Source organism: Lepidochelys olivacea, assembly GCF_965140295.1.
Source record: "Lepidochelys olivacea isolate rLepOli2 genome assembly, chromosome: 19".
Classification (NCBI taxonomy): domain Eukaryota; kingdom Metazoa; phylum Chordata; order Testudines; family Cheloniidae; genus Lepidochelys; species Lepidochelys olivacea.
The window spans coordinates 6,012,764-6,027,157 of NC_140429.1; the positions used below are offsets into that span (position 1 = coordinate 6,012,764).

The window sequence follows — 14,394 nt, forward strand, 5'->3', positions numbered from 1 at the left end:
GGGGAAGATCTGCCCCTGCCTGTGTCTATAGACCCAGGGCAGCAGCTGGAGAGCAGACAGAGCATGCAGTGACTGATGCACCAGCAGGGGACCCCAAGCCACCCAGCAGCGATGGGGGGCTGGGATGTTCAGCTCCAGCACATCTAGACGTGAAACAGCGCAGCGACCCACGGCGCCTCTGGGTTCAATCTGCCCTGATGAGAGCGGGGCTCATCGCACGGCTCAGGGGCTGGGGTGAGGGTCAGAGCAGGGACTCCTGGCTTCTATTCCCAGCTCTGCCACTGGATTTGCTGCGTGACCTTGGGCAAGTCACTGCCCTGCTCCGTGCCTCAGTTTCCCCACCTGTGAAATGGGAGTGATCGTCCTTAGCTCACCCCAAGGCGGGGTCTGAGTGTGACCACCATTAACTCATGCATGCAAGTTCTGACCACTAGACCCCGCCCCTTCCCTAAGCAGGACCCGCTGCTCGCGGGGAAAGCGAGCGAGGCCCCTTACCCCATCCCAGGCATAGGAAGCGCTTCCTGACCAGGCGTGTACGGATCCTGCCGATCACAGCCAGGTAGGACTGCCAGGCCTCGGTCAGCACCCAGCAGAAGGACGAGAGGAAGAAGAAATGCAGAAATGCGGCTGTCATGGTGCAGACGCCCTGCAAGGAGAGAGAGATGGCAATCAACACAGGCACACCGCATGGAGGTGTGGGGTGCTTGGCGCCTCTCGGGATCTGGCCCGAGTAGAGCGCTCGGGCTCCCCACACTCCCTGGCATTGTTAATAATGGGCTGGATTCCCCCTGAATTAGATGGCGTAAATCAGGAACAACTCCACTGAACCCAATGAGTAGGAGCGGTGTAAGCCAGAGGGGAGCTCAGCCCAGTGCTCTCATGGCTTGGATGCATCGGGCACTCAAATCCCTGGTAACAGGTGTGACGCTGGCAGACCAGGTGCCAGCTCCTGGCAAGGTTCCCACGTCGAACACTGACAGCTCCAGAGCTGGACTCCGTCTGGCTCACCTGTGTGTTAGCACGGCTCCAACAGGTATGAGATTGGAAGAAAGCTTGTGAGTCGCTGCCTGAATTAACCCCACTTATAACATCCGTATCCCATACGGTACAGTAATATCTCAGTGGTTGTATTCTGAGACTCTGAGACTGTGTAAATCACCAGACAGGAGAGAGACATTAATTAGTGTGACATTAATTAGGCCAGTCTTCCCAAAAGGAAAGGTCCATGGATACCAGACGGACCACTGGGGGATGGTGCACCTGGAATTTCCCTGCCTACCCTCCACAAGAGAACAAACGAGATTTCAGAGTAGCAGCCATGTTAGTCTGTATCCACAAAAAGAACAGGAGTACTCGTGGCACCTTAGAGACTAACAAATTTATTTGAGCATAAGCTTTCGTGAGTTACAGCTCACTTCATCGGATGCACAGAATGGAACATATAGTAAGATATATATAGATATACATACAGATAAGTTGGAGGTTACCATACAAACTGTGAGAGGCTAATTAGTTAAGATGAGCTATTATCAGCAGGAGGCAAAAAAAAACTTTTGTAGTGATAATCAAGACGGCCCAGTTAGACAGTTGACAAGAAGGTGTGAGGATACTTAGCTTAAAGAAATAGACTCAATACGTGAAATGACCCATTTCAGAGTAGCAGCCCTGTTAGTCTGTATCCGTAAAAAGAAAAGGAGGACTTGTGGCACCTTAGAGACTAACAAATTTGTTAGTCACCTTATAGACTAACAGACGCATTGGTGCACGAGCTTTCGTGGGTGAATCCCCACTTGAAGTGGGGATTCACCCACGAAAGCTCATGCTCCAGTACGTCTGTTAGTGTATAGGGTGCCACAGGTCTCTTTGCCGCTTTTACAGATCCAGACTAACACGGCGACCCCTCTGAAGCTTGAATAAATATGTGGACATATTGAATCTATTTCCTTAAGTAATGGCAGGTTTCAGAGGAGCAGCCGTGTTAGTCTGTATTCGCAAAAAGGAGGACTTGTGGCACCTTAGAGACTAAGTGAGCTGTAGCTCACGAAAGCTGATGCTCAAATAAATTGATTAGTCTCTAAGGTGCCACAAGTCCTCCTGTTCTTATTTCCTTAAGCTAAGTATCCTCGCACCTTCTTGTCAACTGTCTAACTGGGCCGTCTTGATTATCACTACAAAAGTTTTTTTTCCCTCCTGCTGATAATAGCTCATCTTAACTAATTAGCCTCTCACAGTTTGTATGGTAACTTCCAACTTATCTATATATCTATATATCTTATTATATGTTCCATTCTATGCATCCGATGCAGTGAGCTGTAGCTCACAAAAGTTTATGCTCTAATAAATTTGTTCGTCTCTAAGGTGCCACAAGTCCTCCTGTTCTTTTCGCAAAAGAGATTTGTTGCCCTGCTCTCCTTCTCCTCCCCAGGAAGATGAGCCATGTGATTCCTCCCATCGGCGGAGTTTGCAGCTCAGGGCACACGGCAGGAGGGGGATAAAAACCCCAAACAAAAGGAACTTGGTCTCTCTGTGCTGCTTGGAATCTGGGGGCCAAATGTTTCTAGGCACACGCAAGAGATCCCCAGGGACTCAGCCTGGGTTAGCCCTAAGGGCCATGTAGAACATGCTCATGATAGAAGCTTTTATTGCCTTTTGAAACTTAAGATTGTAACTCATTTGTGTGTCTGTTTAACCTTGTCACTGCGTCTCTGGTTTCCTTTTCCTAGCTCATAAATCTTTAGCTAGTTTATTACAGGACTGGCTACAAGCGTCTCTTTGGTGTGAGATCTGGGGTGCAACAGGGGTCCTGCTGCAGCTAGATCCCAGTCCTGGATGGGCATTGTGTTTACGGGGGGAGTGGATGGTGCATTCCTAATCCCTGTGGGCCACCTCTTTGGTGATATACACTGTAAACACACACCCGAGCATTCGGCAATAAGGGAGCACTGTGCCCCATCACTGTGGCAGTCCACCCTTTGTGTAGAGACCAGGGGCTGCTCTCTGGTCCCCATCGCTGCAGTGTCTGAGACCCTCATGGATTTATCCTCACACCCCTTGTGCAGGGAAGGATTATCCCCGTTTGGGGAAACTGCAGCACAAAGAAGGGCAGAGATTCAGCCAAGATCCCACAGCAAACCAATGGCAGAACTGGGGACAAAAACCAGTTCCTCTGAGTCCCAAACCAGGGAATCATCCACAAGACCAGCAAATCCAACCCTCTCTGAGAGACAGCATAAGCTCAGCATTTGAGGGGTTAATCCCCTGGCACCTAGGCTGGGTTTGCCCAGTGTGAAATCCACTGGATGTGACAAAGCCTCCATGAGATGTCAATCCCACACTGACTTAATCCAAATCCCATCTGCCTCTCCAGCCAGCGAGGGAATCCGGGGAGAGAACGCGCGGTCCTGGGGCCCAAGCCACGCCACAGAGATGGTATCTTGCTGTGACCATCAGCACACAAATGTTTCAGCACACAGTCCTTCCTTACTGCAGGCAGGGCCAACACACAGTGCTGGGACACACACTAGGATGCAGGTGCATGCTGCAAAGCAATTCAGAACAGGGGACTGTTCAGCAGGATGCATCGATTTAAAGGCCACATCCTGCCATTCCAAGCTGCTCTGCCCGCAGCTCTCCGGCTGCAAGGCCCCAGGGAAACGTCCACCAGGTGCCTGTCTCTCTCCCACTCCCCTTGCCCTTTGCAAGGAACACGGCGTGCCCTCACCAGGTGCCCAGCCGGGCAACGCCCCTTGGCAGCTGTAATGGGGCAGAAGCCAAGGAAGCCCTAGGCCAGACTCTCACCTTACTGAGCATATGGGACTGGCCCACCAGGATCAGCACATTGGAAGCCAGGATGGAGACGCAGAAATTCAGCAGGATGATGGAGCGCTCCGATTTGATGAACCTGCAGGGAGGGCAGAGGGAGGCAGGTTGAAGGGATCCTGGGGCTGGGCCCCTTGCAAACATTCTGGCCTGGTTTCTCTCTAGACCTAAGGTGGAGAATGCAGGAGATGCGCAATAGACTAATGGCCTAATCAGTCTGGTAGCCCGTCTCCAACAGCGGCCAATGGAGATACGTTAGAGGGCAGCACGGACCTTCACATAGTGCATGGAGTGTGTTGGCAGGCAGGGGACTCCGTCCTGACCACCCCACCCCCACTGGGGATCAGTTTATGTCCTGAAGCATGAGGATGGAGAGTTTATTTTATCCTAGGGAGTGTGACTCCAGGGGCTACCCCATTCATTTAACAAATACCCAGGCTGGGATGAAACACCTGCACTTCCACGGCACCTCGGGAACACACCATGCTACACAAACGTGAACCAATTAGGCCTTCCCACATCCCTGCGAGGTATGTGAGGGTAGGTCTCTGCTGCAAAGCGAAGGTATGACTCCAGCCCAGGTAGGCATACCTGTGCCAGCTTTAATCTAGCTGGTACCTAGGGTCCCTGCCGGGCTTGTGCTCTAGTTGCCAGCCTGTGCCACAACATCTACCCTGCTACTCATATCCATGCTAGCTAGATTAAAGCGAACATGGGTATGCCTACCCTCGCTACCATCACAACTTCACTTTGCAGTGTAGACGTACCCTTAGGGACACAGGGACGGCTTCACCTCTGGCGGAACTACAGCCCCTTCTGAAGCAGAACGTGGCAGCCATGTGAGGGTGCCCACCAACACAGCTCAGAGGCGATTTAGGGAAGCAGCCGATAAAATTTCCCTGAACTGAGATGTAAAAACGTTAAATACTAATTTCAGCTCTTTGACTTAATAGCATCCAGCAGCAGAGAGTCCCACAGGTGAAGGATCCATCACAAGGGGAAGAAACCAGTTCCTCTTCCCCCCCATTTCAGATGTGTCTGAGCCCTTTTACTTTCAATTCCAGGACAGAGCAGCGAGCCCCACAGCTCTTCTCTGTGGCAGGCGTCGTTTGTTGATAAACCTCCACCCTAACCGTCTCTTCCTCTCCTCCTTCGCAGACCGAGGTGCTCCTCCTGCAGACACTTCCGTGCATGCTTCCTTGTGCACCTAGGTGGCCCCATCGCATTCCCTAGCAGGGGTGTGTGTGTGTGGAAGGGACTGCAGGATTGGGAGCTAACCTGTCCTAGGTGGAGCTTGCAAAACTGACGAAGGGATTTGGACTCCTGGTTCCCGTTGTAGTGAACAGCATCAGCACTGAAAGCCTCATGCCTGTACAGCTCCTAGCACAATGGGGCCCCGAACCCTGCCCGAGGTTGTTAGGTGCCACTGTACATTAACGGCCCTCTGACTCTCTCCTCGGGTGGACCCTCCCCCCGCATCTCCGATGGTACAGCCTGGGGATCTCAGACCTTTTCATGCCTCGGCAGCAAGGGAGGGCCTGATTCTGCTGTCCCTCTTGCTGGTGTAAATCGGGAGTGACTCCGCTGAGCGGCACTGATGCAAGTGAGGCAGGATCAGGCCTTGCAGAGCCCTCCTGTCTGTGCCTCGTGCTTGTGATAGAATAGCCGTTCTAGCAGGGCACTACCATGCCCACCATTGTCTTTCATGTGCTAAGAGCTTTGTTCTTTTCCTGGAACAATAGATTCAATCACGCAGTGGCTAAGCTAGTGCTCTTTCCCTCCCCACCCCCTACTCCCGATGTCTCTTCCTCCCTCTGCTCTCTCGGCACACGCTTCCCGGCTGCCCAACCCTCACCTCTTCCCCTCCCGTTGCATCCTTCCTGCCAACGTGGCCTCTCCCCCACCGCGCCCGCTGTGCAGGGCCCTGCTCGAGGAGCACTGCCCTGGTCCTTGCTGGCACCCATCTCTGGGCCTTGTTCTGTTTCTGCTCAGTCCCTTGGGAGCCAACGGGGCAAGGACGGGCCCCCCGTTCATAGGGCACCATGACGTTCTCTCTATTATTGCCCATCTCCTTTCCACTTGATCTGGCCCCTCGGCCGATTTGACCGTCTCCCCCAGGATGCCTGGGGCGATGCTCGGCTCGACGTCCCGGCAGGTTATAGCTGACTCGGCCACTGTAGAAAACCTTGACACAAGCTCGGAGACTGACACTGCTTCAGTGCCCCCAGCCCAGCCGGCTTCCACCAAACAAAAATCTGTCAACCATTCCCCCCAGCCACCCAGCGGCTGTCCCCTCCTGCTGGCAATGCCCCGGCCTCTGGGCTGGTGCGGAAGAACAGAGGGAGAAGGGTCCGGGGATGGGGCCGACCTACCTCCAGAAGGTGGCATAGATCACCAGCAGGGTCAGCAGGGCCATACAGGAGACAGCGCAGCCGATCATGAGCGGGACGGAGGGAGTGCCTGAGGGGTCCATGGCCTGCCCGGGAGGAGAGAGGGAGAGAGGTGCTGAAAACGGGGAGGGGGAGGCGTCCCGCCGGAGCCAGGCTCAGAGGCTGGAAGGAGGGAGCGCCCCTGAGGAACAGGGGATGGAGCTGCCCAGCACGGGGGGGAAGGATGGGTTCGTTGCTGCCACAGGGTCCGCGCTGCCCCAGGGCTGTATCACTCGCGCACAGCCAGTGTCCCTGGGGTCCCGGAGGCTGCTCCCTCCCCACCCCAACCCCGGGAAAGCCCAATGTGCCCATCACACACCTGAAAAGCTCCTCCCGCAGTGAATGGGGCAGAGCCCAAGGCCTACGGCACCAGGCCTCTCTGCCCACCGCTCCCCAGCCCCAGGGGCCCACCGGCTTCCCGCACGCTGGGGCTTCGGGGAGGGGGGCTTCACCGCAGCCTCTGGGCTGCCCAGGTGCGTTCCTGGGGGCACCTCTCCATCGCCCTGCCAACCGGGCACGCTCCCAGAATACCAATGGCCCAGAGCGGCCGCAGGGAGCTGGGTGGCGCTCAGCTTCGGGGGGGAAGACCGCCCCGTCTGTGAGCGCTAGAGTGGGGAGCAGGCCTCCCAGACATGAGGCAAGATGGCTCAGTTCACATCCCCTCCCACCCACCGCTCCCCTCCTCACACGTTACCGCCTGGAAGACCTGCTAATGAGCCTTATAAATCCCACCAGGCAGCCTGCCTGTGACTGGTGCAGAGCTCTGATCTCACCACACGCTGCAGTGCGGGCTCCGAGGGGAGACCAGAGGAGTGGGGGGGGGGAAGAGTGGGGCACTTCCCCACTCTCTGCACAGCTGCCCCTGTGCCAAGGGGATCTATTCATGGGGGGGTGGGGGGAGGCTGGGCTTTGCATGATGGGAAACCTCCACGCAGCTGGGCATGGGACCCCTTCAGCATAGCTGGCCCCCCTCTCGCTATGGCCCTCACCACCGCCGGCCTCTCCGCAGCGACAGGGCAATGCCCCTTGGTGTGAATTCCAGTGCCCCGGTGTCCTGTCCCGCCCCTGGGCTCGCACCTCTGTGCCAGGGCTCACGCTCAGCCGGCAAGGCAAAGGAGAGAGTCCAACGTTCGGGGCCTCAGACTGAGAGACAGCACCTGGCTCTAGGGCTAGCAAAGCCATCGGAGCAGAAGCACGGCCCAACAGTGGTGGGCTGATCCAGACCCACCACTGCCACAGGACCGGGACCCATAAAGTATCCCCCACCCTGTACCCATAGCCCCAGGGGAAGACAGGGACACAATGCCCTGTCTCCCCACCCTGTACCCATAACCCCAGAGGAGTTTGGGCCAAAATGCCCCCCACCTCCCGCATACCCATAATCCTGGGGGAGGACAGAGACACAATGCCCAGCCCCCACCCCCGTACCCATAACCCCGGGAGAACAGGGACACAATGCCCTGCCCTCTACCCTTTATCCACAACCCTAGGGGAGTTCAAGGCCAAAATGCCCTACTCTGCCCTCCTGCCCCCCGTACCCATAACCCCAGGAGACAACAGGGCCAAAACGCCCTGCCCCCACTACCATTTGCCCATTACCCTAGGAGAAGACAGGGCCAGAATGCACCCCTCTCCCAGCCCCTGCACCCACAACCCTGGGGGGAGGCTGAGCCGCAGCAGGTGCCCTTTGTTGGTGCCACCCCCACCTGCCCCCAGTGGGTTCCTGGGTGCCACCCAGCTTGGGCCCATTGCTCTCAGCATGGGATAAAGCGGCAGGCAGGGGCCTGCGAGGAGCACCGAGCCCAGGCCCAGATTCTCCACCAGCTCCTGGCGCAGGGAGAGAGCCAGAGCCGGGGAATGTGAGAACAGCAGCGGGAGAGAAGGGAACAGGAAAGGCTCAGCGGAGAAGAGGCAGCGGGATGGCACAGGGGGCATCCCGGGGGGCCCAGCACAAGCAGCAGCTGTCCCCTTCCCAAGCTCTTCCCTCACGCACGATTCCAGCCTGTCATGAGCAACGGGGGACCCCCCATCTTATCCCATCTCCAGCCAGAGCATCAGCTCTCCCCAGAGCCTCCCGCAGGCCCTGGCAGACAGCACCGCCCCCTCCTCCCCACTCCAGCATCAAAAAGCCACCACCATCCTCCCACTGGGGTGGGGATGGCTGGTGGAGTTTGTGCACATCCCAGCCGCACTCTCCAAGCAGGGAGGGGTTATTGTTACAGAGCCCCAGAGATCCGCGCTGGGTCCCACCTCCCAGCATGGCACTGTCCCTGCGACGCTTCGGGACCACCCCCTACGATCAGACCCCCCTCCGCACACAACCCAGCTGGCGTTCCCGACCCTGCAATCCCACCCGGCTCTGGCTGCCGGTTCCCGTTCAGCCCAGGCCCCGCGCCAGCCAAAGACAAGAAGGGAAATTTGAGGGCGCTGGGCTGGCGTCACCTACCAGGTCCTTGGGCAGCTGGGCAAGCACGGCGTAGGTGGACAGGTGGCTACACAGGCATTTGGTGTGAGCCGGGAGGGTCTCCAGCGTTTGGCAGCTCTCAGTGTCCCAGTTTCCAGAGCCAGCATCCCTGATTAATGGAATGGGAGAGCAGGAGAGAGAGTGATTTAAAATGATCAAACACACAGAGCGCCCCCAGCCCCTCGGCTCCTGTGCCGACTTAACCCTTTGCTGGCGCTGCCCACCCGACGGCCGCATTGGGTCCTGCGGGGGGGTTTTGTCTGAGCGGCACCAGGGCACTGTCTGGGCGGCTGCTTTCGCTCGTGACCCAGATGCTGGGGCAAAACCCTGCCCTTCCCCCCTCCTTGCCCAGGGCTGCGCTGACGAAAGCCAGCTCAGCTCCATCCTCCTCCCGCTCTTCCCCACCCCCCAGATGATGATCCCTGGGGGAGCTGAACACTGCACACAGGTCTGATTTAATCTGAAGGCTCAGGTTGCTGGCTGGGGTCGGGGGTTAAACTCCAGCGAGGAAGGGAGGGGAGCCCTGTCCCAGGAAGGGTGGATGGAGGCCAGCCAGGGGTCAGAGCCAGCTCTTACCCCTGGGCTCTTCCATACCCCACCTGGCTTTGGGCTTTTTTTTGTTCAACCCACATGTATTGAAAGCTAACGAGAACAGAGGGGAATTAAATGAGCCAGGCCAGGATCCAGGCACCTGAGCCCTGAGTGACGCCGCCCAGGAGGGGGAGCACCCGTGCAACAAGGCATTACAGCCTGTGTGTGGGCAACTGCACACGGAAGAGCACACCTGCGAGGCTGCGCACGCGTGTGATACAGGGCACGATTCCCTGCACGCACGGGCTCACAGACACGTGGCTGGCTGCGTGCAAGGTCAGAGGTGTGCGCACAAAGGTATGCAAAGCTGCCACTCCCAGCCAGCTGGGGACACCCCTCCGCCCCCGATCAGCCTGGAGTTCACCCCTGGAAATCCCAACTGTGGCCTGAGCAACGCTCGCCCGTTCTGGTTACTTTAACCAACGGCAGAGCCGGCACTGTCCCCCCCGCGGGCTGGGGGCTCCCGGCATTAACTGAAGTGGGTGGGGCACCCTGTGCTGAGTCAGCCAGCCACCGATGCAGCCAGCTGGGAGATGCCTCTTCACCCCCACTTCGGCTCCCTCTCTCCCCCGCCCCCTGCACTTGCTCTGCTGTTTGGAAAGGAAATGGGAGGGAATGGAGCCAGCTGTACCAGGCCCTTTCCCCGCTGTCTGGGTCTAGGAGCCTGCCCGCCCTACCCATGTTCCTGCCCTGCGTGTGTTGCCGGTGCCAGTCACGGGCTCAGGAGCGCTGGTGCGATTGCCGGGAGGGGGGGCTGTTTCTGGCGGATTCATTTTGAACGTACCCACCTTCCTGCAAACCCTACTCTGCCGGGAGGGGCCATTCCACAGGGTCTCCTGCTGACCGGGACGTGCCCTGGTGCCCCGGCAGAAATGTGCGATAGCATCAACTTTGAAACACAGGACACCAAGGGCCCGCGGGCCCATGTGTCGGGCGGGTGTGCGAAGCCCTGCATCTGGGCGTGCGAAACCAGCAGTGAGGGGCACCGTGAGCCCAACGCCACCGGTGCCCAGGGCTGGAGCCCCCAGGCTCCCCCTGTCCCAATGGCTGCACCCCATTCCCTAACAGGGATGAGCATTTACAGCCCAGAACCCACGGCTGGCGTTTGCAGAGGTGCCAGGTGCCTGCAGTGCCCGTTGGCTTCTACTGGCATGCCGGGTGCCCAGCTCCTCTGGGGACCAGCCTCTGTGACAGCAGGCATCATGGACAGGCCCTGGGCCCCACTGCCCCTCGCAGAGTACACAGCACTGCCATGCAGTAACGGGGGGGTTCAGGGCTGGGGGAGCTGAATTCAGAGCTACCCAGGGCTGCTGATTTAAGAGGCACCCGGGCGCCAAGCGCTACCATGGCTATGGCTGGGGAAGATTTTACCCTCCTCCAGGCAGGCATCCCGGCCTGGAAGCCTGCAGCAATGGGCCCCTCATTACTGCTACCGGAAGGGACTGCAGGCAGCCGGAGCTGTGGGATCTCCCTGCAGCTAGGGCAGGTTCTGGGCCTTGGTGCCCCTTCTGAGCTGGTGCCAAGGTTCCTGCCCCACTGACTGCCCAGCCCCCCGCCACATCAAGGGGTTGGCAACTACCCACTCCGGGCATTAGAGAGCCCTTCCTGGGTGTTCACTAGCGAAGGTGCCGGCCCATCACTTCAGAGATGCCAGCGATACCTGCTCCCTGCGATGGAGCGCGAGCCGTGGCTGCTGCGGCTTGCCAAGGCTGACAGCGTTGCAGCGAGGTTGCTCTGGCAACCCGAAGGGAGGCTGCAGGGCCGGGAGGCTGCGCTTGGCTAGATCCAGAGTTAGCGAGGGCCAGAAGGGACCCCCGGGATCATCCCGCCCGACCCCCTGCCACGCAGGCCACCGAACTCCCCTCAGGGACAGACAATAACGAGGTGCTAAGGCCAGGAGCAACTCCCCCCCCCTTGGTACGGCCCCACTGGCCCCCAGCTCAGGCAGCACTGCCATCAGAGTGCACGGCCAGGACCAATGGAGGCCGCTGGCTCCCCCTCCCCGTCTCCCCCATGCCACGGCAATCTGCCCCACTTTATCGCTCTCCCTCCTAGCGCCGCCCGGCCCTGGCTCTCTGCTCCAGCCCATTGCTAACAAACTGCGTCTGGCAAGCTGCAGGCACCAATCTCCGGCTGCAAGCGGGTGCTAATCAATACTGGTGTTAGCAAAATTAACCCATGGCCACAGGGGGCTTGGCCTTGTTCCAGTCTCCTCGCCCTTTAAATGCGGACGTGACTGCCCAGCCAGGACAGGGAGAGGAGCCCGTTTGATCTCGCCTTGCTGTATAATAACCCGGGCACCAAGGATAACAAGATGGGGAGCTTTGCTCAGGGCTCTGCCCGGGATAACAGGGGAAGTTTCAGCTCGGGGGAGCGGACAGCACCACACAGGGCCCCCCACATCTGGCTCACTGGCTCCCTCCAGCCAATGGCCAGTCCCCTCCTGTCATAAACCTACAGCTAAGGGTAGCATAAAATCCCTCCTTTACTTGTAAAGGGTGAAGAAGCTCAGATAACCTGGTTGGCACCTGACCAAAAGGACCAATAAGGGGAGAAGATACTTTCAAATTTGTGGGGGAAGGTTCTTCTTTGAGTTCTCTCCAGAGACAAAGAGAGAGACCAAGCAAGTAATCTAACTCCTACTGAATGATACATCTAAACTTACAGAAATAGTAAGTAATAGCAAGGAAATGCGTTAGAGTATCTTTTGTTTTAGCTTGTGAATTTTCCCTGTGCTAGAGGGAGGGTTATCACTGTTTTTTGTAACCTTAAAGTTTTGCCTAGAGGGGAATCCTCTGTGTTTTGAATCTGATTACCTTGTAAAGGTACCTTCCATCCTGATTTTGCAAAGGTGCTTCTTTTACTTTTTTTCTTTATAATAATGTTCTCTTTTTAAGAATCTGATTGGGGTTTTTAGTGTCCTAAAAACCCAAGGGTCTGGTCTGTGCTCACCTGGTTTACGTATTTGGTTGGTAGATTATTTTCAAGCCTCCCCAGGAAAGGGGGTGAAGGGGTTTGGGGGGATATTTTAGGGAAACAGGAATTCCAAGTGGTCCTTTTCCTGAATCTTTGTCTAACTTACTTGGTGGTGGTGGCAGTACCCATCCAAGGACAAGACAGGATTTGTGCCTTGGGGAAGTTTTTAACCTAAGCTGGTAGAAATAAGCTTAGAGGGTCTTTCATGTGGGTCCCCATATCTGTACCCCAGAGTTCAGAGTGGGGAGGGAACCCTGACATCCCCAAACGCCAATGAGGTTGCAGTGGGGAAGGCACCAGAGCAGCGGAGGTATTTACACCCCGTTAACCCTCCAAGCGTGGGGGTCCCCTTCTCATCCTCCTCTCCTCCTGCCAAGAAACCACAGGCTCGCCTGGCTCACCCACGACCCCCCTCACACAGTCCCTGGTCCTGTCCAGTCAACCTGCCTCTCTGTACGGGGCTCAGCAGCCAAGGTGGGTGGGCAGTGCCTGTGGGGCGCCTGGGGGCCCTGGCAGCGTGTGGCGTAGGGGGGTCGGGGAAGGTTTGCAGCAGCAGGGGAGCGGGGAGCCTGCCCTCTCCACGTCACCCGCCGTTTCCTGTCGATTGCGCGCGGCCCGGCTGACACTGCAGGGAGGGGAGGTGGCTGGCTCTCACCAACCCGGACGTGCGTCCATCTCCCGCGTTCTGCGGTGGGAGGACGGTGTGTAGTGAACACCCTGCAGAGAGCCCGGCCTCCGGCACCGAGCCCTCAGCTACCCAGGAAAGGCAGGTGGGTACCAGCTCCTGACCCTGCAGGGGACCAGGCTCAGGTCCTGGTGCAAGGGCCTGCCAGGGGCTGGAGAGACCCTTCGAGACCCCGCCGCCATCCAGGGAGCCCCCCGAGAGACAGGCCAGGCCCAGAGCTGCACTCACGCTTTGGAGTAGTCCCAGGTGACGCACTGTGGGTGCGAGGTGCCCTGCAGACAGACAGAGCTGGGTTAGCAGAGACCCGGGGCTGGGACAGGGATGCCCCTTCTCTCCCCGCCCCCACTCTCACCTGCCCCTCTCTGGCTCCGGCCATGGCGGGCGGGAGGCGCTCTCCGATCTGAGCAGGGCCTGCTGCCCCCGCTAGCCTCATGACTACCTGCCCGCCACAGCACGGGCCCCTAGAGAGTGGCACAAGGGAGGGCACCAGCAGGGGCCGCGGCGTCTGGTGTCACAGCAGCATTGAAGCCAGGCAGACTGGTAACACGTGGCCATGGAGACTTCCTCCGCAGGCCCCAGCTAGGGCAAGCGGCAGCAGCTCCGGCCTGCGCCCCACTCGCCCAAGGTCAAGCCAGCCTCTGTGGGTGGGGACTGAGGGGCACTGAGGACCAGAATAGCCGGTGGTATGGGTCTGGATGGCAGAGCACTTGCACGGCTGAGAGGAGGGGCGGGCACACAGGACTGGGACAGCGGGAAGGCTGTGGGTGGAGCGGGTGCCCTCAATAGCAGGGCATGCAGGGGTGGGCGACGGGCGAACATTTCTCTCCCGGCTGAGACCCCCCTCGGAATGCACAGCACTTACATTGAGCATGTGGGAAAGCTCCACTGAGATCAGGGGCTCCGTGGGCTTGGTCAGCGGGCGGACGGTCACGGTGAGCACTCGGGACGTGACGGCCAAGGGGCTCCTGTGGAGACAAGGGAACGGGCTGGAGCCAGGACACAGTGCAGGGCGGTACAGGTGTCAGGACAGGGCTCTCTGGGGGCTGGCACGTCCTGCTGTTGGTCACATGCGTGTGTGTGTGAGCGTGTGTGCACACAGCGTTACAGGACTGTCTTTGTCCAGACAACACCACGTTGTATGATCTGAGTGTGCATCTCATAGATATTTAGGTCAGGAGGGACCATTATGATCATCCAGTCTGACCTCCTGCACAACGCAGGCCACAGAATTTCACCCACCCACTCCTACAAAAAAACCTCACACCGATATCTGTGCTATTGAAGTCGTCTCCTTACACACAGGATGTATAAATGGTAAGTAGTGAAGGGACCTGACCTCTGCCGTAACCCAGACCATGGGACTACCCTGACTTTAATTCCTGTTTGATCTAGACCGTACGTTTTAGAAAAACTTCCCAGCTTGATTTAAA

At 57.9% G+C, this 14,394-nt stretch overlaps 1 protein-coding gene across 5 annotated transcripts in view; it reads right to left on the reverse strand.

The window, feature by feature from the left end:
- Nucleotides 1-14,394, reverse strand: part of ADGRB2 (adhesion G protein-coupled receptor B2) — a 101,010-nt gene that overhangs the window by 16,460 nt on the left and 70,156 nt on the right. For all 5 annotated transcript variants that reach the window (XM_084652473.1, XM_084652472.1, XM_084652471.1 and 2 more), the window contains 6 exons: nt 13,827-13,929; nt 13,193-13,236; nt 8,695-8,821; nt 6,192-6,295; nt 3,799-3,901; nt 496-646 (listed from right to left, as the gene is read on the reverse strand). In XM_084652473.1, coding sequence (XP_084508599.1) covers nt 496-646; nt 3,799-3,901; nt 6,192-6,295; nt 8,695-8,821; nt 13,193-13,236; nt 13,827-13,929 — 632 coding nt within the window. The remainder of the gene's footprint in view (nt 1-495; nt 647-3,798; nt 3,902-6,191; nt 6,296-8,694; nt 8,822-13,192; nt 13,237-13,826; nt 13,930-14,394) is intronic.